Here is a 23,201-nt window from a genome sequence, read left to right as displayed (position 1 = left end):
CTGCCTAGACTTTCTGCTTCAGCACCTCAGAAGGCAGAAGTAGAAAATGTGCGAGATATGCTTTCATGCACAGATGAAGAACCATCTGCATATGGCTTGAAGTGCTGAGGGTTCAAGGGCGAACCCTCCCCCCTTTGAAAGCACCCATGTGTCCTCAGGAGGTACTTTTAATGAACTCTCTGTAAGCATCCAGTATGTCATGATGCTATGTATGGAAAGACCATGGAATCTGAACTCAGACTTGAGTTGGGTTTAAACTCCAGTTCTGCTACCTGCTGAATGATCCTGGAAAAATTATCCAACATCCCTGAATCTCAGTTTCTTCATCTGCAGAGTGGAGATAATATGTATGATGCAGAATTATTGTGAGGATAAATTGCGAGAGCATTAGGAAGTTTGTGGATTATGGTCCATGCTCAGTAAATGCTAGCTTCCATTCACATATCGGTCAAGAATTAGGTTTGGCTATATATGGCAGGACATGTAAATAACCATGTCTCAGATAAGACAGAGTTGTATGTGTTTTTCTTTCATGTAAAAGAGTGGCAGGGTAGGGGGGACCTGGGGCTTGTTTGGGTGCTCCATGGTCAGTAGGGAACCAGACTCTGCTCATCTTTCTGCTCAACTGTCCTTAGTGTGTGGCTTCTGTTCACACAGTCACCTCAGAATCTAAGAGGATCTCCAGTCATCCCGTGCACGTTCCTGGCAGAAACTAAAAGAGGGGGAGAAAGGCAAAAGGGAAAACTAAAAAGGGAGGATGAAACGGTTAGGCATCCTCTAAAGAACCTCTCTGGATAGTCAATGACTTCCATTGACAACTTACTAGGCTCCAAGAGAGGCTGCGGTATGGAATCCTGCTGCCCCAAATGGAATTGGGATTGTTACTAAGAAACATGGGGAGAATGGACACTGGGTGGGCAACCAGCAATCTTTGCAACACTCCTTTGTCTTGTTACCAAGGTTAATTTGGGGTTGGGGATCATAGAAACAGCATGGAATGGCTGGCATGGCCTTTTAATCATAACGCATGGCAAGGGAGGCAACTTTTGTGTAACCAATGGATTTGAATTCAAAATCTAGTTTTGAGACTTATTAACCAAGTGACTGTGGGTCAGGCAAGTTACCTTAGTGGAGCCTCAGTTTCTTCACCTGTAAAATGGGCTGACAATAATATGGCTGCCTCATTGGTTTGAGGTAAAGATTCATGAAAGCTGAGTAAGTGACAATACTCTGAACAGGGTTAGCCACATAGCGTTTCCAAGAACATTTTGTTCCTCCGAACGTGAGATTCAGGGCCATTGCTCAAAGTGGCCCAACGAGGGGTCCTTGGGTTATGGCATAGGGAGTGGCCATTTTGGTGATCAGGGAAGGAGGCTTCCCTCTTGCAAGTGGGTAGGTTTCTAGGTTTTGTCTGCAAAGCTACCTGCTCCTAAAAAGCTATAAATGTCCCCAGATAGTCTGCATTGGGTCCAGTGGGTTGGGCTGAAACTTTCTTGAGCAGGTAGAAAGGAAAGAAGTTTTTATAACTCCAGGGTGTTCACAAGGCTAACCAGGTTCTCGGTACTATGGAACTCTTTCTCCCTGCCGCCACCTGTGATGGCCTCCTGGCCTATCCCTTGTAATTCGGTCTTTACACACTCCACCCTGTGTGTATGAATGTGTGGGGTCTCTCTGAACTCTTGAGCAAAGCAAGGAATGAGTCCTTCAGATGAGGGTTGTGGGGCCTTGGGCAGGTCACTTAACCTGTGTGATTAGTCATTACCTGTAAAATGAGCAGGTTGGCTTTGATGATTTAAAAGCAAATAATGCGTGTGGAATACCTGCTGTGTGCTGGAGCCTGTGCTTGGTACTGGGGGTACAGTGGAATAAGAAAAATAGCCTGCCCCTGAGGGGCTGAAAGTCTGATGGGACACACACAGGGAAGTAAGTGGAGAGGTGGGGCATGCCATCATCAATGCCCCATCATTTCCTGATGTTCGTGGTTCATGAGCACAAGGTACTCCTGGCAGAGCAGGGGGAACTCGCAGGTGACAGAGCTATTGCCTGCCCACCTGCAGTAGGAGGTGATGCCAGTACAGGTCAGTGACTTGTGTGGCTCTTCAGATCAGAGCAGGGCCTGCTTCAAGTATTCACCGAACAATCTAGTGGGCAGAAGCATGGACTCCAGAGCCAGGCTGTTGGGGTTCAAAACTCAGCTCTCTGCAATGTACTAGCTATATGCCCTTGGGTAAAGATATTTAACTTTCTTATCTATAAAATGTGTGTACTATTTGCATCTTCCTCACAGGATAGTTAAGAGAATTGAGATGAGGGGGCGCCTGGGTGGCTCAGATGGTTAAGCGTCTGCCTTCGGCTCAGGTCATGATCCCAGGGTCCTGGGATCGAGTCCCACATCGGGCTCCCTGCTCCTTGGGAGCCTGCTTCTCTCTCTCTCTCTCTCTCTCTCTCTCTCTCCCTCTTTCTCTCTCCTCCTCTGTCTCTCATGAATAAATAAATAAAATCTTTAAAAAAAAAGAGAGAGAATTGAGATGAATTAAGAGTATCCCACTACAGCATACTCCCCCATCTCTACCTTTTGTGCTAGTAAGTGAGGCCTTGATGACCAAGGAAAAAGGCTCTGTCTGGTCCGTAGGCTTGAGCGATTATGAAAGAACATCTTGAAGATGTAAGAAACAGGGATTTCTTCCCCACTCCTCATCCCTCTGTTCTTTAGATGACCTATATTCATCTTTCCAGCCTTTCCTGTCTACCAAGCCAACAAGAGGGTAGGGGGCAGTCACGTTCAGGTTGTTCATTCTGCCTAGAACCAATCTGTGGGCCATCCTGTGCTGGAGGGATCGATTGCAGAGCTTACCCCTAGAGCCAATGCACAGGGGCAGAGCAGGGCCTTTCGGAGGGGCAGCCACCCTGCCCTCCACCTTCTGCAAAATCTGTCAAATGGAGATGGAAAAACAGACACCACTTCCCCAACTCAACCCCACCAGCTGTGTAATGAAGCTGGGGGTGGAATTGGCAGTGTTAGGGGCTGGCTGGCACCTTACCAAGGGAATGTTGGCTTCTGAGTCCCCTCCCCAGCCAAATCCCAGAGGTCAGTGCTTAGAGCAGTGGGAGCGTTCAGAATTTGGACTACTAACCCAGCACCAGAGACCTTACCCACAACTGACGGTTGCCCTCTAAGAGTTGTAAGAAGTGTAGAAATATTCCTTCAGTTCAAAGTTTTCCAGATTCTCTTGGTTAAGAAGCAGGAAAGGGCCTTCACTCCCTAACATCCAGAGCTGGAAGGACCACGCGTTTGGATAGTAGTGGTGTCAGGGGAAATGACCTCAAACAGATGAGTACAGCCTTAGTAGAACTGACTCCAAAGAGGAATGTAGACTGGCTAGGTCACCAGGCTTGTGAAGAGTGAGGGAAGGTACAGGAGAGGTAGACAGTGTCCTGGCAAAGCTCTCTGAAGACGAGGGTATTCCACAGAGCCCTAACATTTTCTGATTTGGGATGCTTGCGTTGTGCATGTGAGGAAACTGAGGACTTTTGGAGTCCTTTATATTAGATCTCATTCTCCCAGACCCCTCACAGTGATCCACATTATTGACAACCTTCTCCTCAAAATCTTCCGTGGCCTCCTGGTTATTATAGGCCTGCCTCTTATCTTGCCTCTCCAGCTACTCCAGTCTCTTGCGGCCCCTGAGCATGGTCCTTCTCCCAGGTTCTGCCCTTGGGGCTAGGCTCTTGCTCTTTATCTCCTCAAGCACTCATGCAGCTTCAACTCCAAGAGTGACAGCCTGGCCAGTCCTAGGCCCTCATCTCTCCTGTGAGGACAGAGGTCCTAAGACATCCCACGGGCACCTCAAACTCAGCATTTCCAAACTTCAGTTCTCCATTTTCCTTCCTCTGATGGCTTTTATTATGTACGGTCTATTTTTGACATCTTATATTCCCCTCCTTCAAGTTCAGTGATTTTCAGTGCCTGAAAATTCCCTATCCTTCAATCTCAAATTGAAGGCTTTCCAGGCCATATTCATTAATTCACACATTCAAATACTTTCTGAGCATATTAATATTCTCTGTGCCAGAGTTGGCTCCAAGTGCTAGAGGTTCCATGGTGAAAAAGACAAACCTGGATCCTGCCTCTTAGGGGCTTATAACTGAATGGAGGAGACAGAAATTAACATAAGTAATTGCAGAAAAATAGCTATATAATTTCTACTAAAAAACAGTACAGGGCTGTGACAGTGCATGATGGCGGGGGCGGGGGATAGCGGGCAGGGGGTGTGGAGCAGGAGGGAGGTGGTGTAACTAAACTGATCTGGAGGCCAGAGGAGGCCTGAACACGGGGAAGAGGTGTGAAGTATAGCAGGAACGAGCTCAACTCCTCTTTCAGAATTCCAGGCCTGTAGTAGGCTGAGTAATGGCTCATCAAAGATGTCCACGTCCTTACCCTGTAACGCATGAATATGTTATGTTACATGGCAAAGGAGATTAAGGTTGTAGGTGGTATTAGGGTTGTTGGTCTCCCTTATAAAAGGGAGACTTTCCTGGATTATCTGGGTGGGATCAATATCCTTAAAGTGGAAGAGGGAGGAAATAAAAGAGTCAGAGAGAGATGTGATATCCTAAGCTGGGTCAAAGAGATGTTACGTTGCTGGCTTTGAGGATGGAGGAAGGGAGGCATAAACCAAGGAACGTGGGTAGTCTCTTGAAGCTGAAAAAGGCAAGAAAATGGATTCTCTTTTAGAACCTCTAGAAAGGAAACCCAGCCCTGCTGACACCTTGATTTTAGCCCAGTGTGACTCCTGTTGGACTTCTGAAATCCAGAACAGTGAGAGAATAAATTTGTGTTATTTGGTAATTTGTTACGGCAGTTGTAGAAAATTATAATTATAGGCCTGAGCCCTGATATTTCCATTCCTAAATCCACTTCATTTATTTCCACCTCTGCTTGAACTCTTATCTTTCCCTCATCTCTGCTCTCTGGATCTATCTTCTGGACCCTGCATTTTTGAGGACTCTAAGGGCACAGAGCTGTTCCGATCAATTATAGGAGCAGGCAAAGGCAGAAGAGCAAAAAGCAGGCCGGTGAGTACAAGGGCCCAGGGAGAGCTCTAGCTCTGGACTCAGGCCTGCTGGAACCATTTACTTCCTGTGGGCATCTGAGGGAGGGGGCAAGGCGTTGGCTTGTTTCTTCAGCTCTAACATGAAGACAATAGGTCCCACCTCAAAGGCATAAAAGGCAATAACTGTATCAGGCATTTATCATAGGAGATGATCTTTAGTGCTTATGTGCCATGAGGAGACCAGGTCCAGGGAATTACAGAAAAGTCACTGGAGGGTAATCAAGGGCAACGCCAAGCACCCAAGGCCAGGTGCCAGGGAAGGTGCTTCTTCCCCTTCCTGCCCCCTCCCCTTTCCTGCCTGGGTGGTGGCTCAGGGAGAAAGCCCCAGGGGAGAGGGAGATGGCTTGGCCAGCTGTGCTCAGATACACCCCCGCCCCAGGTCACAGAGGTCGGGCAGCTCCACCTTCTCCCTCCTTCGCCATCCCCTCCGCCTAGGGCTGCCCTTTGGTGGCCAGTCAGGCTGGTTTCGCCGGGAGCGGGGCGCACGTGGCGCGACGCCCCCTGCCTCCTGACGACAGAGCAGCGGGGGCTGTGCGGGGAGCTGGCGGGCGGCTCAGCCGCGGCGGGGGTTCTCACTTCCCCTCCCCAACGGCCGCGTGTGCAGGTGCCGCGGGCCGTGCCCCGCAGGCGGGGCGGGTCCTGTGGACACGCCCCCGCGGCCAGTCCTCGCAGCCGGTCCGGAGGAAGCGCCAGAGCCGCGGTTGGTGCTGCGCGGAGCCCGGCGCCGCTACCGCCCCGCGCCCCGGGAGGCCGCCGGGCTCGGCCCCGCGCACGCAGCGAGCGGGCAGGTGAGCTGCGCTCCGCGCCATGGCAGCCTCAGGTGCGTAGGCGGGCCCGGGCCCCTCTCCCCAGCCTCCCCGCTGGCGCGCCCTGTCGCCCCGCCGCAGCCGTCCGAGCGCTCGCCCGCTCCCGGCTCTGCGTCTTTCGCGCGGGATCTGTGCGCTTTCTGCTTTTTCCCGCTTTCCCGCTTCCCCGGCGCAAACCTCCCGCCCCAGCTTTCCCACGCCCCCCTTCCCAGCTTGTCGCGCGATTCTCTTCTGCCCCCGCCTGTCCCTCGTCTTCTAAGTCTCCTTTCCTCTCTCCGACTGGCTCTAGTTGCTTCTGAGGGTCCTTTCCCCCGTTCTTCCAACTCTGTGAACCGGGGTCCCGTGGAAACAAGGCAGAGCGCCGACTTGTCGGCTTCTGGGAAGTTCCTCTCTTAGGGCCCCATTGGACCAATAGGGGGCGCTCAGGCAGTCCCGGGTGGGCGCCGGGTGATCGCGGGCGGCCCTTGGGCCACCTTCCCAAGCCCCCTTCCTCTACCCATCCTAGGTTTTGTTTTTCATCTAGAATTTAGATAGAAATCTAGGAACACCATTACGTTAGCTTTAGTTTTCTTACGTCTTTTGCAGAACTTTGGGGAATGGGGAAAAGTGAAGGCCACTGAGTAATCTACCCATCGAAAGGTACCAGGAGTCCTGGGTTCTTGATTTGTCTTGGGTTCTTCTCTGGTTCATGGGTGTGTACACTTGCCAAAGTTACTCACTCTCTGAGATCCAGGACAGACCACTTAATGATGGTAATAGAGGCAATTAAGGAGCACTTACTATGCAGTATGATAGTTAATTGTGCACATACATGTGTTCTCAGTGGTGACCGGGACAACCTGGTCTCTGCTCTCAGGGAGTTTACAGTCTTGTGCAAGAAAGCAGTAAGTAGGAGCGCCTGGGTGGCTCAGTCGTTAAGTGTCTGCCTTCGGCTCAGGTCATGATCCCAGGGTCCTGGGATCTAGCCCCGCATCGGGCTCCCTGCTCGGCGGGAAGCCTGCTTCTCCCTCTCCCACTCCCCATGCTTGTGTTCCCTCTCTCGCTGTGTCTCTCTCTGTCAAATAAATAAAATCTAAAAAAAAAAAAAAAAAGAAAAAAGAAAGCGATAAGTAAACAGGGAGTTGCTAGGTGAGATTAGAGTTACTGTATTTGCAAGTGGGTTTACTTGTATTTTCCTCACCCATTTTATGATGTTTTAGTAGAGATAACATGTATAAACAGGATGTAAACGTCTCTTGAAAACTAAAATCTGGTCAGCCAGTAGAAGATACTGTTCTTGAAGGATGTGGGCAGATGCTAGAATGAAGAGCCAGCTGTCCCCATATCCCCTGAGGTCTAGCCTCCTAATGGTGCCTTGGAAGCTGGGTCGGTGTGTGGGGGTTGGGGGTGGTTGGGGGTGAGGGGTGCGGGGTGGGGGGTGGAGAAGGTCAATGGTAAGAGTTCTGTTAGATTTGGTAATACAGGCTCATTCTTTAAAAGGAATGGGAAAGTAGCTAGTTTTAGCCTTGTGGCTCTCAAGTGGGGCTCTGGAGGTTAGAAGAAGCTGTATTGTGGTAGGAGTAGGCTTATAGTCCGCACGTTCCGTTCAAAAGCTGAAGCAGAGTTATGTAGAGGAAATTCATTCATTCAGTAAATATTTATTGCATGCCTACTGTTTCTGGGCACTGTTCTAGGTGTCAGGTGTATATTCAGCAATCAAAACAGACATAAGCTACTTACCCATGGAGTTTATGGAATATGGGGGAGGGCAGGCAATATGCTTGATAAAGAAATTCATGATATGATAAGTACATTAGGAAAGCAGTAGAAAGGGTAGAGGGGGTTGGGTTTACAATTTTATTTTTTAAAGTTTTTATTTGTTTATTTTTACGAGAGAGAGCACAAGCAGGAGTCGAGGGGAGGGGCAGAGGGAGAAGCAGACTCCCCGCTGAGCAGGGAGCCCGATGCGGGACTCGATCCCAGGACCCTGATGACCTGAGCCGAAGGCAGACGCTTAACCAACTGAGCCACCCGGGCGCCCTGGGTTTATAATTTTAAAGGAGGTGGCCAGATTAGGCCTCCTGGAGAAAGGGACATTTGAGTGAAGATCAGAAAGGTCATGTGGGGGGAACAGTGCTCCATTCAGAGGAACAGTAAATGGGTGTATATGGTATATTTAAGGATCAGGGAGAGGTGGTGGAGTAGGTGGGTGATTGGGGGGAAGTAGGAGATGAGGTTGGTGAAGCTCCCACCTCTTTCCATGGCTGAGAACAGGCCCGGGCTGTTAAGTGCAAGAAACTGCAAACGGGGAGAGCCTTTGGACAGAGGAGACAGAGAAAACCACCCTCGTCTAGTGTCCTGTGTGTATGACTCCAGTAGGGCCTGGCGGAAGGGGCTAGAAGAGTGTGCTCCCATTCAGATGGGGACTCGAGCGCAGTGGCCAAACCTGGGGCTATTTATGGGCTCTGTAGTGGCTTCTGCCAATGTCTATAATGGTTAGGGCTGTCACACCCTCCTGCTGTTAGCATGCGCTGTGGCGAGACACCGCTTTAGGTCCTGCAAGCGGGAGCTGGGCCTCCGAGGTCCCCGAGGCTCTCTGAGGTCTGGAGGTGCAAGGACCCATGGTGGCAAAAAAAAGAAAAAGGACCCGTGGTGGCAGTGAGAATACCTCTTGGTAAGATATGAGAGGGTGTGGAGTCACCTAGGCCATCCTTCCATGTGACCTTCTGCTTCTCCACTTCTTCCTCCCTCTTTTCCTCCCTTCCCCCTCCTCCTCCTTTTTCTTATTTTAAACAGTTTTATTCAGATATAATTCACATACCATACACTTTGCCCACTTAAAGTATACGGTTAAAAACAAAAACAAAGTATACATTCATTGTTTTTTTAGTATCTTCACAGATAGGTGCAGACCCCACCATGGTCCATTTTAGAACATTTTCATTACCTCAAAAAGAAACTCATTTTGAGAAATGAGTGAAGGGGGTATACATTTATGAAATAGAAATTTCTTTTAAAAAAAAGAAGAAGAAACCGTATGCTTTGGCTATCACCCTTTTATTAGGACTCCTGCCCGGTCCTAAGTTTTACATCTGTGTCTGTAGATTTCCCTACTCAGGACTTCCATATGAATGGGATCATATAGTATGTGGTCTTGGGTGTTTTCTTTCACATAACATAGTGTTTTCAAGGTTTACCTAAGTTGTAGTATATGTCAGCACTTCATTCCTTTTTAAGGCTGAATTATGTGGTCTTTTAAAATTTCCTTCTGCTGAAGGGTAAGCATTCAGATTTTATTTTTTTGAAAGACATCTTTGCTTATTGAAATCAAGGAGAATCTTGGTTCCCTGTTTTTGGGAAAGAGCGTGGGAAGCAAGATAAAATGAAATGGAATTAGCCTATCCTGGAATATTCTCTAGGTTCCTGATGGTATCTCTTGCATTTACACATGAGAGGGAGGAGACAAAGAAACCATAAGTGACTTCCCCAAGTGATTTCGTCTAGGGCTGGGTGAACCACCACAATCCTTTCCTCCATGTGTCAGCCTTCAGATCTTTGAAGAAAGCTTGCATACCTTTTCTTGCCCTTTTTCTCCAAGGTTTCTCTTATCTCCAGATTTTCTACCATCCCTAGACTTAGAGGATAATAGGGTTTGAAGGTACATTTAATGTTTTGGGATCTGAACTCCCATCTGATTCTTGAGGTCCCTCAGTACTCCTGTCAAGTTTCTAAACTGGAGACCTTCAGAGTCTGGAAGTCCTGATGTGAGTCATTACTAGACCCCTCCCTATCCTAGTCACCTTCCCCTGGTTCAACTCCCTCTTCAGTAGGGTGCTCAGGGCAGATGGATGGGGAACCAGAGTCACCTGCAGACTAAAGAAATGGTCTGGGCTGGGGGTGGTTTGAAAAGCTGCCTGCCACTTCCTCCCTATTCTTTTCTCAGATGGATTCTGAATCTTTTTAAGGAAGCTCTTTTTCAGTCACTGTCTTTCTTAACCACTGTCACTCCCTGTTGCCACCAGCGCCCCCCCCCCCCCCCCCCGTTACCCATTGCTTTCTCCTATAGCCCAGTCTGTTCGTTAAGCTCTACAAGGACAAAGGCCCATTCTCATTTCTGTTTAGGATTTATGGATGCCTGTTGGCTCATGGATTTCATTTTTCTTTTTCTTTTTCTTTTTTAAAAGATTCATTCATTTATTTGAGAGAGAGAACGAGAGAGAGCATGAGCAGGGTGTAGGGGCAGAGGGAGAGGGAGAAGCAGATTCTCCGCTGAGCAGGGAGCCAGACTTGGGGCTCGATCTCAGGACCCTGGGATCATGACCTGAGCGGAAGGCAGTTGCTTAACGGACTGAGCCACCCAGGTGCCTGCATGGATTTCATTTTTCTTTTTCTTTTTTTTTTAAACATTTAAAAAATTTAAATTCAGTTAATTAACATACAATGTATTATTGGTTTCAGAGGTACAGGTCTGTGATTCATCAGTCTTATATAACACCCAGTGCTCATTACATCACGTGTCCTCCTTAATGTCCATCACCCACATACCCCCTGCGCCACCCCCCTCCCCTCCAGCAACCCTCAGTTTGTTTCCTATAGTTAAGTTTGTCTGTCTCTCTGGTTTTGTCTTGTTTTGTTTTTTCCCTCTCTTCCCCTATGATCCTCTGTTTTGTTTCTTAAATTCCAGATATCAGTGAGATCATAGATTTCATTTTTCTTAATAAACAAACTGGGAGAATTGATTTGGCACATGTGAGGAAATGACCTACAGTTACAGGCAGGGATTTATCGTTAACAAAAGGGATGTCCCCACACGAGAGGGTTGCTGACAAAGTGTTTGGTCCTGTGTTGTTATTCAGCATATCATGGAGGAACTTTAACTTCCACTTTGGAACTTTTTTTAGAATTTCCCCAGCTTTCAGTTTCAGCAGTGGAGCAAAATTCAAGAAGGTGATAGATTTCATTCTCCTCATTTTACACTGAGGCAAAATTTGCCTAGACTTAGTGTACTGGTCTCAAGTCACACCACAAGTGGGTGACCAAGTAGGTTGTCATATTAATGAGTCTTGAGGCACTAACCACTTCGTTTTCAAGTACTTTTGCTCAAAGGGGTTGGGGGGCGGGTGTCAAATTTAACACCAGAACCCCAGGAGTGAGACGTTTTCAATGTTTTCCATACAGAAGAGGCTAACCCTTTAAGTGTTTTTTAAATTTAAATTGTATTTTATTAAAGTTTTTATTTTTTAGAAGGTTTGGATTTATTAAAAAACTGAAGATATTAGAGTTCTCATATATTCCACACCCAGTTTCCCTCATTATTAATAATTTGCACTCTCTTTGATGACTAGAGGTCTTTAATGCCCAGCGGATATTGCGTGGTGCTGTTACCAGAGGAACGGGTCGTGTTGAGGCAGGATCCAGGGTGAAATGAATACTTACTCCCTCAGTGACCCCGGAACTTGTCATTTAAAATTGTTGGTTTGCTTTGCTTTGGGTCACTTTCTCCTCATAAAAGTGGCGTACATCTCTCATGGCCACATGTCAGGGCATTCTAAAGTTGCTGCTTTCCTGCTAAGTCTGTCATTGTTCCAAGATCTGAGTTGCTTTCTTAAGAGTACTTATTATGCTCTCGGAAATACTCTTCTCTCTTCCTTATTTCTTTACCATCTATTGAAAACATCCCCAGTGGCTTCATCACTAATGTGTGGAACCACAACCAGCCTTCTCTGAGATCTTATTCTCCTTCTAGCCCATTTGTAAAAATTGTTGACATGATATTTGCTAGTATATTTGTCAGTATAGGTAGGGAGTGTTGGTGGCTCTTGCTTTTTATTTTTGCACTTTTAACTGAATTCTGAGCACAGATTGCTAACATTACACCCTTATTATTATAATGCACTGTAAAGTCTTGTACATTGCCTACCTGGTGGACCAAGCTCATGCACACTCATGTGCATTAACACTTTACATTTAGAAGAACATTCACCTCTGAGGATAAACCAACCAAGTAGAAAAGAGGGGCAGAAAGAAGGTAAACATATTCTGATGCCTTAACTCTACTTTTCTCAGTATGAGCTCCATAGTTGTGTTGCTTGGCCAATCTTATTCCTTCCATAGTCCTGAAATTATTTCTCCATTGAAGTACAAAGAACTGTTACACGGCGGGGCGGGGTTGGAGGGGGAAGATCAGCAAAGATTTTATTTTAAGGAAGGCTGCAACACTGTCTTCCATACATTAAAATTTTGCCTTTAATCTGCTTAAACTTTGGGGACAGTGTAAGCAGCCTAAAATGGACTGTTTTATTCACAGTTGAGGAACTAGACCATGCTCAGAACTGAGTTTTCTGCAGAGCCACAAAGATCCATGGTGTCGTCAGAATTGCTGACTGCCTCCCCTCTACCCCATATTACCTTCTAAAACGGATTTCTTTTAAAATTTGCACACCTCCCCTTCTAAAGTACTCCCTGGCTGATCAATGTGCTCCTACTGAGTGCCTGTTGTGTTTTATGTTAGCCCTGGATTAGGGCTCCAGCAAAACAGAGACTCCAAAAAGAAACTCCAAACTTTATTTGCTATTTTTAAAAATTTGGTAATATTATCCCTGGGGAAATCAGAACTGTGTTGGGTTTACATATTATATGTCATTGTTTTTACTTTGAATATGGTGGAAGATGGGATAGGAAGGGGGAGTCCTTCCGTGATGTTTTCAGAGTTTACAGCCTCAGGTCTTGACCCCCAGTCCTGCCTCCAACCTTTTTGCCGGGAGCTAGTCAGTGAAATGTGGTCCAGGGGTGGTGTTTAATTGTGACCATCCACAACTTTCATGATTACCAAACTTCACCAGACTTGAGCAGCTTCCTTCTCTGAGTGGGAGGAAGGATCCCTATTGTATTATGATGTGTGGAGACTCCTCTGCGCTCACCCCTTCCAAGGCACCAAGGACAGTTTGTTGAGCTGGTAGGAGATGAAGCCTCCCCTGAACAGTAGTAACAGGTGTGTTAAGAGCCAAGCTTCTTTGAACTCTGATAATTGGAAGATATGCTTTATTACTTGTAAGATTCTTGACTGAATCCCTGATGAGAGGCAGCAGGTGGACTGGTGGGGGGACTGGACAGGGGACCAGGGGACAAGCCTGTGGTTCAGTCCTAGCTTAGTGACTAGTTTGCTGAGTGTGAATTTGAGTCCCTTCATCTTCCCAGATGAAATGTTTCTTTTATCTGTAAATGAGGAGTTTGGGCCAAGTGATCCCCCAAAGCTCTTTTTAACTCACTGCTTCTCTGAGGCTTTGGACTCTGTTTCTGGCACTTACGCTTTATGAGAGGAAGAAGAAAGCCTATGTCCCAGCACAGGTGAGGTGAGGGACACCCTGCCAATGGTATTATGGAGCTCAAAGTATTAAGTCACCCACAGCTGCTGCTAACGTTCATGCTTTGTTTCTCTTACTGTGCAGATGAGGACACCGGCTCCAATTATTGAGAGCTTACCACATGCCAAGCGCTGTGCTTAGCACTTTATATGAAATATCTAATTTTTTAACAGTTTTTTTCTAAAGATTTTATTTATTCATTCATGAGAGACAGAGAGGGGGAGAGAGAGAGAGAGAAAGAGAGAAGCAGAGGGAGAAGCAGGCTCTCAAGGAGCAGGGAGCCTGATGCGGGACTTGATCCCAGGACCCTGGGATCATGACCTGAGCCGAAGGCAGACGCTTAACCATCTGAGCCACCCAGGCGCCCCTGAAATATCTAATTTAATGCTCACAAAACACTGATAAATATTGCCATTATATTTCCATTTCCCAATGAGTAAACTGAGGTTTAGAATATTTAAGTGACTTACCTAGGGTTACACAGCTAATAATTCACAGAGCCAGGATGCTAAATCTGGCCGCCTTGATTCCGTACCTGTGCTTATAATCCCTGTATTTGGGAAAGAGCCAGGTTCTGGGGCCAAACTGTCTGAGTTCAAATTCTGACTGTCACCACGGGTAAATTATGTACCTGCCACACCTCCGTCTTCTCGTCTTTCAAACGGGGCTAATAGTATTCTCTACCCTATAAGGTTGCTGTGACGATTAAATGGGCTTACTAGGCAGTGCGCCTGGAAGAGCATCTGGAACATAGGAAGCTCTGTATAAGGTGCTTGCTGTTGCTGTCATCATCACCATCTTACGCGACATCAGCTGTGGGTGGAAGAGCATGCCAGCAGAAGTGACAGCTTATGTAAAGTTCTGAAATGTCATGGCATCTTGGGGCAGAGACAGGGAGACAGGTATGGCTGGAACACAGCCTGGAAGCAGGGGAAGGGTTTGACAGCTCTGTCAAGAAGGGGGGGTGGTGCCAGGACCCCCATCTGGTTGGTTTGTGGTGCAGGTCATGTGAGCCCCAGAAAGAGCAGGTGTGTTTTTTTTTTTTTAAAGATTTTTTATTTATTTATTTGAGAGAGAGAGAGAGAGAGCACGCATGAGAAGGGGGAGGGTCAGAGGGAGAAGCAGACTCCCTGCTGAGCAGGGAGCCTGATGCGGTACTCGATCCTGGGACTCCAGGATCATGACCTGAGCCGAAGGCAGTCGCTTAACCAACTGAGCCACCCAGGCGCCAGAAAGAGCAGGTGTGTTAACATGCTTCTTCTCTGCCTCGTTCTTGCTCAGGGCCGGTTGGAAGATGCGACATCCTCATCGTCTACAGCCCGGATGCCAAGGAGTGGTGCCAGTACCTCCAGGAACTCTTTCTGTCCAGTCGGCAGGTGCGGAGCCAGAAGACGCTGACTTACAGGCTGAGGCCTGATGCCTCCTTCTCGGCCAAGGACCTGAACTTCTTCCTGAGCTCCCGCTGCGTCGTCGTGCTGCTGTCCGCCGAGCTGGTGCAGTGCTTCTGCCAGCCGGCCCTGCTGCCCCTGCTGCAGAGAGCCTTCCACCCTCCCCACCGTGTGGTGCGGTTGCTCTGCGGGGTGCAGGATGGCCCGGAGTTCCTGGACTACTTTCCGGACTGGGCGCATTGGCAGGAGCTCACCTGTGACGACGAGCCCGAGACCTACGTGGCAGCGGTGAAGAAGGCCATTTCCGAAGGTAAGGGTGTCTTCTCAAGGAAAGATAAGCAAGCCCTTAAAAAAAAAAAAAAAAAGACTCATCCAGGCCGCAAGCGTTTCAGGTGAGGCAGCTTTCCTGCCTGTGAGCTGCTTCTGTTTTATCATCAGGGCCCTTAAGATTTTTGTGGAAAAATGTGTCACTTTGGACAACATGTTTATAGAGAAATACCCTTCTTCTCTATTTCCCACTAGCCGAGCTTCTGTCTTTTGCCCTGTTTCTCCTTTTAAAGTGGGAAGATTCTGGTCCCCTCTGCCAGGGCTCCTGACTTCAGTGGCCCCAGGAAGTGTGACATACACTCTGATGAACAGTAGCGGAAGATGCGTTCTGGGATGGAGGCATGTCACAGCTCTTCTTCCTCTTTTGCTTTCTATTTTTGCCTCACTGTGGGCTATGAGTGGGCTCTGCGTTCATCACTGTTCTCTTACCATTTGAGATCTTACATACCTGATGCCAGCCAAGAAACCTGGACAGTTATGGGTTGATTTAATGGTGCTCAATTATCCCTGCTGGGACTCGGGCCTTAATGCGGCTCATCTACCCCATCTCATCGGATGAACTGAATCAAGAATTCACTAATTCCCATTGAACTTAAAAAGCTGATATAGCTTCCTCGATTCTTTTATCCAGCAATAGGCTGCTCTAAACCAATAAATGTGACCAGATTTCTTATAACATAGTGGGATCCTGGCTAATTTGTGATATAAATGACTAGTGTTAATATAAAAGATGTGTCACCTGGATAAGAGATTCTTCTAGGGTTTGCTTTTCTTTACTTCAGAACACAATGATGGAAAAAGCACATAATCTGATCCTGCATGATTGCTCCTCATTGCTTTGAGGGAGTTTTGATCTGCCTAAACTTAGAAAGAACTGAAACACAAGTAGTTATTTCTGTGGATGGGCTTATGTCCCTGCTGTGGTCCATTATGATCTCATGGGCAGGCCCCTGTGACCCACCAGCCTGTCATTCAGGGCTCCATGGATATATTGTCACAGTGCTGGCATCTTACGCTGCATGATCTGACAGATTGTTCTTTAAAATATTCCAGTGGTGTTATTTTTTTAAAAATTATTTTAATTAACATATAATGTATTATTTGTTTCAGGGGTACAGGTCTGTGATTCCAGTGGTGTTATTAAAAAAAAATACATGATAGAAGGGATTCTTTTAGTATTGTTTCAATGAGCCCAGTGTTTAGATGCCTGGGTAAATCAATCAATAATCATTTACTTTTTACTAAGGACTCTGGCTCCATATGCTATGAGCCTTTAGCTTCAAGGGTTTCCAAAAGAATGAAGTGTTTCATGGTGGTGTTTCTGTTCTGAGAACAAATAACCTGTCATCAGAAAGAGATTATTTTAATGGGAGATTAAAATAAGCTTCTTAGTGGAAACTCTGCAGTTCAGAATCAATGGATAGGTAGGGACAAATGGAGTTCTAGGAAAGAGAAAGAAGAAGGATGGCTTATGGCGCCAATATAACTTTCTTATCTGGTGTTAGACTTGTGGACTTTGGGACTTGAGGGGTCTGTGTGAGCCGGGATGGCTTAGGTTTGCTTTTCAGATACCCATAGCCATTGGCCTTGGTCGGCGCAGTAATGTGGTGCTGTATCTCCGGTTTGTATGCTGGGCAAGCTTCCTTAACAAACTCCAGACTCAGAGTCTGGCAGTATGCCAAACAGAACATTGACCAGGCGTAGGGACACTCCATGGCGCTAACTAAGTGCCTGGTATTGGGCAAGTCACTTATCCTCTTTGGGTTTCCATTTCCTTCTCTGTAAAAGGCCAGAATAAGACTTGATCTAAGACACTTTCCAGGGTTGATAACCTATATGATTCCTCAAGGCCAGAGAGTCTCAGACATTTCTGAAGCATCACCTTCTTTTCACCATTTCATACCTGCTTTGACTCCCAGGAAGCTTAGGGTTAAAACAACGTTTAAGAACAGTACCATCCCAAACTAGGTTTTTGATATGATTATACCTTTAGTTATATTCTCTATAACTTATGATAATTTATCTTAATACTTCTCTTGTACACACGAGGTTTTCCTAAGGTGCCTCAAATAAAAGCAAAAAATAAAATTTTCATACACCCCACTACTACAACATGCCCTACTCTCATTGAAATAAATGCATAAATACATGAGACTTGTATCTTTGACTTTCTGTGTTAAGAAAGAGAATCCCAGTGGGAAATGTAATGGAAAATTGATAACAGGGTTGAATTAATGGTAGGGACAGTAATTATGGGGTTACTGATGTAGGGTTGTTGAAAGTTATAGGGAGACAAATTTCAGGAAACCTTTCTAACAGAGCATGCAAAGATGGAACGGATTCCCTTTGGAGGTGGTGAGTCACAACCCTGGAAATATGTGAGTGGAGACTGTTGATGTGGCCTAAAGGGATTCAGCTTTGGAGCCGTGGCTGGACCATGTGACCTTCACAGCCTCTTGACCATAAAATTCCCTTATGTTAAATTCCTCTTTTCCACCAGGAACACATTTCTTCTTCTTTTTAAGATTTTATTTATTTACTTGGTTGGGGGGGGGGGTGGCACAGAGAGAGAAGGAGAGAGAGAATCCCAAGCAGACTCCACACTGAGCGCAGAGCCTGACACAGGGCTCGATCCCACGACCCCGAGATCATGACCTGAGCTGAAATCAAGAGTCAAACACTTAACAGACTAAACCACCCAGCCAGGCGCCCCAGGAACACATTTCTATTGTGACTCTAGTCTTCCTCCTTCACCAGGTCTCCCTGGGCTTTCTAACTTTCCCCTGAAGAAATATTGGCCATATTCCTACTGTGACCTCAGCAGAAAGTAGCAGGAAAAAAAGACCTCAAGTTGTAATCTATGTAATCCTTAAAAATGGTAAAGTTCCCAGCATATTTGTATATATGTATTTTTTCTTAACATTGAGGTACCTTTTGGAAAAACGTGACTACTCGATAAGATATTCACTGAGACCATTTGAAATTTAGGCTAAATTTTAGAACATTTAAAACTTAAAATAAGGCTTAAAGATCAAAAGCTTTAGAGAGCAGAGCTGGTAATAAGGTAATTATTCCAGAAACTTAAAGTAAATGGGGTTATAGGTAGTCAATTATACTTCTTTTGCTGCTACATTATCTAAGTAAGCGATTCTCAAACTTTCCTGTGTTCAGGAGGACATGGGGATCTTGTCAGTATGCACATTCTCACTCCGTAGATCTGGGTGGGGCCCAAGATTCAGCATTTCTTTTATTTATTTATTTATTTATTTATTTGAGAGAGGGAGAGAGTGTGAGAGAGAAATCATGAGCTGGGAGAGGGGCAGAGGGAGAAGCAGACTTCCCGCTGAACAGGGAGCTCAGTGCGGGACTCGATCCCAGGATCCTGGGATCATGACCTGAGCTGAAGACAGACGCTTAACTGACTGAGTCACCCAGGTGCCTGAGATTCCACATTTCTAACAAGTTCCTGGGTGATGCTGATGCTGCTGGTCAAGGGTCCATTGAGTATGTGAGCAAGGGTCTCAGCCCCCCTTCCTTTGCCAGGTCAGTGGTCATGTCCCCCTGTAGCGCATGGACCGTTTTCTCCAATCTCCACTTTCCTAGAAGTAGAGGCACCATCATATCAGGTGACTCCTGGATACCTGTCAGTTTAGGTATAAAATTAGGCCAGTGTTTGGTGCTTCGGCCAACAGACTTCAGGGCTGGGTTCCTGAGTTCTCTTCCCTGCCCCTACTCACAGATTCGTTGTGTAAGCTCTGGCAACTTTTAATCTCAGTTTTCCAGAAGTAAATGGTTCTGACATTAGAGTAGGGTTATACTTCCATCACAATCCTTACTGCTTCTTCATTTGATAATGAATTACTCTTCCACTAAAAAGTGTTTTGGAGGTTTTATTTTATTTCCCACTCCCTCTCCAAATTTGTCAGCTACCTTAAAATTGAGCAGATGTTTTAATTAGAGTCTTTAGTGTGTTGGAGCAGGCAGCTTGCTTCCCAAGATCTTCATCTGTAAAATGATGGGGTTGGACCACATGATTTGGAAGTTTTCTTCCAACCCCCAGCACTGTAATATATCATTATAAGTTTTCCAAGAAGATGGAAGAACACTTGAATTGATTCTGTTTAGTTCCCAGATGTCTACAGTGATAAATACCCAATGCATAGAACGCTGTACTATTGTTCTGGATTTTTTTTTTTAATTTGTTGGGTGATTATTTTAAAATAAGGAAGTGAGAAAAACCCAGGTACAACATAGAAATTATTTCCTCTTTTTACTGGAGCTGTATTCTTTGCTGCAAATCTCCCTGGAATACAAAAATAGATTGTTAGTGTGTGTGGGAAAGGACTTGTTAGGTGATGCTGAGTTTTATTTCCAAAGTTCTCATCATTGTGTGTGTGTGTGTGTGTGTGTGTGTGTGTAGGGGGAAGGGAAGCATTAAACCTAATTCTTCTACTATTACTCATATTACACTGGAGAGCTCACCTGCTTTTTTTTTTTTAAGATTTTTTATTTATTTATTTGACAGAGACACAGTGAGAGAGGGACCACAAGCAGGGGGAGTGGGAGAGGGAGAAGCAGGCTTCCCGCAGAACAGGGAGCCCGATGAGGGGCTCGAACCCAGGACCCTGGGATTATGACCTGAGCTGAAGGCAGACGCCCAACCGACTGAGCCACCCAGGCGCCCCTCACCTGCTTCTTGATATGCATTGTTTTCCCTTTGCCTCCCCTTATCCTTCCCCATGGTCCTTGTACTTCAGAAGTTCCGATGGTACCCAAAATTATAGTGTATTTTGCCTTTTGTTCCCTTGGGGAACATTTAGAGGTATATGCCCATGTCTGGCCTGCCTTTGTTGATGTGAACGTTCTAATCTGAATATTATACTGGAGTTTAGAAGAAAGAGAGTTAGATATTTAAAAATGCTTTCAGCTCATCAGATGGCTTCCAAAATCTTTTCCTAAATTTAAAAAGGAACATTTTTTTTCTGAAATGAAGTAACATATGTTCATCATAATGTTTAAAAAAATACCTATAGGTTATTGCCAATTTTCCCTTTTTATAAATAACGTTGCAATATATCTTTCTGCAGCTTTGTGCCTAAATCTCTGTGAATCTGTGGATTTCCCCAATCTTATGTCTGCAGAGCTCCTGGAGATAGGGTGGCATCACTGCTCTGTGCATCCTCCTACCATCTCCCTATAACCTGAGTCCAGCCGTGACCCCTCTTACTACAGTTTTTTGTTGTTGTAATTTAATTTTTTTTCTTTCCCTTTGTGCCTGACTAAGCCAATGATTTACATGTACAGTTTTTCTTGCAGACATATTCATGTGGAGAACTGCCCTCACAGAAAGAGCTAATAATAACACGAATGCTTTTTTGGCCATTAAGAGTAATGCAGGGGACATTTTACGTGTGTTTATTCCCCCCACTACCCTATGTGGGTAGATGGCTTTATTGCCATTCCTCGGATGAGGAAACTGGTTCAGAGAGTGTAAATGACTTGCACAAAGACGGGAGCAGCTCTCTTTGGAACCGAGGGCCTTCAGACTCTAGAATGATCTCCACGTTGCCTTGCTTTCTCCTCAGTCTCCACTCACTGCCCTTGTATTCCATGTGGAGACAAGACGGATGAAGAAAGCTCATGGAAGAAATAGGATCAGGGACGAGGAAGCTTCCCTGAGTTCTCTAGACCACTTTGTTTCAAGGGCAGGTGCGTGGGCTCCTGCCCCAGGCCCACTGAACCAGAATCTCAGGGGGGTTAGTCCCAGGAAGGTGAATTTCCACAAGGCTTGCTGTTGCTTCTGCTGCACAGCCATGTTCTGGGGGCTCTGCTCCTTGCCTGGTGCCCGGTCCCTTGGCTTTCTGCTTCGAGGAGCAGGCAGCAGCTCAGGCCCTGTGGGCTGTGATGAGGCGGGTCACGGGGCGGAGGTCCCAGGGGCTTGGAGCTTGGCCACGGCATGACTTGCTTCCACGTCACAGGGAGCGGCCCTCAGAGAAGGGGGGAGGGTCAGGCCCTTGTAGCAAACGGGAAGTCACTGCACCCTCCTTGCTCTCCTTTGTGCGGTGGCCTCACTGATGGTAAGTCAGTCATGTCTGGGGCTTCTGTGGTTCCCTGCAGAGGCTGAGGGGAGAATCTGACCTTTGGCCTCTTGAAATGGACTAGTTTTGTTCTACTGCTCTCCTGCCTCAAGGCTGTGGGCATTTGGATCTGTGCTTTCTCTGCTGTGGGTTGGCCACTCTGCAGTTGGCTCCTGAAGGCTCCCTAAATGCCCCCTGCTGAAGGAGGCTTTCTTCAGTTCATTTTTATTCCCTTTTTGCAATAATCTTTGATTTGGAGAAGAAGGTGCCTGGCTCGGATAGCTGAAATCCATCCTGCTGTTCATTAAAAAGCCACAGCCTCTCCCAGGGTCCTTTGGATTTCCCTTGCCAGGTGCCTTGACCGCCTTGTATGTAGCATAAGGTAAGTTCACCCACCTAGCTGCGCCTGAAACAATTAACAAGGGCAAATAGATTTTTGGGCCTGTGGAACTTTCCCCCTGAGGCCTCTGAGGCCCCCAGGATTATGAATTTTCCCACAGAGCTGTGAGCCCCAGGTGGCGCAGTGCAATTGGCCGCCCCTGCTGCTTCGTCAGCCACCCAAAGATGGCCGCCTCCTCCCAGTTCATTAGCTTTTCTGTGGCCCCTTGAGGAAGGTATCTGCAAGTCCCTTTGTCACCCTGGTTGGTTGGCGAGATGCAGTGAAGAGGGAGTGATGAATGTTCAAGTTTCTATTCCTGGGAGAATCTCCTTTACACCAGTCTTTGTCTCCATTTTCTATCACATGCTGGGATGGAAGTACTAGATACAGGAATTTCACTTGTTAGTTTCTTACCCGGTTCTTTCGGTATTTTTTTTTTGCATCTTGCTTCTCCTGGAACTGTTGGTAGTAGAGAATACTAGAACTCAGGAGGAACCTGACATATGTTTTACCCTTTTCTGTAGACATTCTTTCATTTGGTCCATGCAGTTTTCCTGTAAGGAAGACCTTATTTTTATGCCCATTTTAAAGATGTGGGAAAACAAGGCCTAGGCAGGTTCAGTGACTTGTCCAAGGTCACACAGCTGTTTGTCCATAAAACGATCAGGACAAGGGCCTCCTGCTAATGCAGTCTAAGGCCTACTCATGGCCTTATCTGCATACCACAACCAGCTTTTCATCTGGTATATATTCATTGGGCATCTACTGTTTCCAGTGCCCTGTGCTGGGATAGAGCAGGGAAAGCCCAGACATAGTCACTGCTGTGATGGTGTCTGCCTACGTTCTGGAGCAGAGCTGTCCTAAAAAGGTATGATGTGAGCCAGATGTGGAATTTAAGGTTTTCTTGTAGCTGCAGAAAAAAAAAAAAAGAAGTAAAAAAGAAACAAGTGAGTTAATTTTAATAATATGGTTTACTTAAGCCAATATATCTAAAATATTGTCACTTCAACATATAATCAATATAAATATTATCAATGAGATATTTTACATCTTTTTTTAATACCAAGTCTTTGAAATCTGGTGCATAGTTTACACTTAGAGAACACACTGCAGTTGTTCAATAGCCACCTGTGGCCAGTGGCTGCCATATTGGACAGTGTAGATCAAGGAGGGTGCTCACCTTTTTTGAGAATTGGGTCCCTGTCAATTAATATTTAAGACATTGAATGTCACATGTGTTAACAATATGCCTATCCTGGTTTCTCCATTCATTCATATATTTGGTCAGTAAGTCATTCAGAAAGTATTGAACGAGCATCTGTCTGACAGGTGCTGGCCTGTATATAATGCCTCTTTATCTTTTTATTTCCTTTCTTCCCTTTCTAAATTTTGTTAGCTATTTAGCTGTAGTCCCAGGCTCCAGAAGTTCAGTGTCAGTTAAGACAAGATTAGCTTTGATTAACAATAGGATTTCTGTCCTTGAAATGACCAGTTTCTCATCTGGACCAGTGAGACTGAGCTCCTGGCTCCCTAAGTGAAGACAGTCAAACCAGGGTGCTTATAGATAGATAATTTTAAAAAGTTATGTTTATGCCAATATAGGCATAGAGGGCTTTTTTTTTCCTGGAAGGATACACAAGACGTTTTTGATAGTAGTTGCTTTTGGGTGGATGGAGGACTTTTTGTCTTAGACATTTCTCTGGTGTTTCTCTTTTTCTACTATGTTCACGTTTTACTTTCAGTTAGGAATCTTAAAAGGGAAAAATG

At 46.0% G+C, this 23,201-nt stretch overlaps 1 protein-coding gene across 2 annotated transcripts in view; it reads left to right on the top strand.

The window, feature by feature from the left end:
- The first annotated feature begins 5,780 nt into the window (after positions 1-5,780).
- The window catches only part of PIK3AP1 (phosphoinositide-3-kinase adaptor protein 1), a 115,229-nt gene continuing 97,808 nt past the window's right edge, over positions 5,781-23,201 (top strand). The window contains exons 1-2 of one of the 2 annotated variants that reach the window (XM_027595847.2): positions 5,781-5,934; positions 14,545-14,961. In XM_027595847.2, coding sequence (XP_027451648.1) covers positions 5,922-5,934; positions 14,545-14,961 — 430 coding nt within the window. In that variant the 5' untranslated portion in view covers positions 5,781-5,921. Of the gene's footprint in view, positions 5,935-14,097; positions 14,166-14,544; positions 14,962-23,201 lie in introns of those variants that run through there. The other variant, XM_027595846.2, reaches the window with a different exon arrangement.

This window comes from Zalophus californianus, chromosome 15, assembly GCF_009762305.2.
Source record: "Zalophus californianus isolate mZalCal1 chromosome 15, mZalCal1.pri.v2, whole genome shotgun sequence".
NCBI lineage: Eukaryota > Metazoa > Chordata > Mammalia > Carnivora > Otariidae > Zalophus > Zalophus californianus.
Note: the sequence above shows the minus strand (reverse complement) of the source record. Positions and strands in the feature narration are given on the sequence as shown.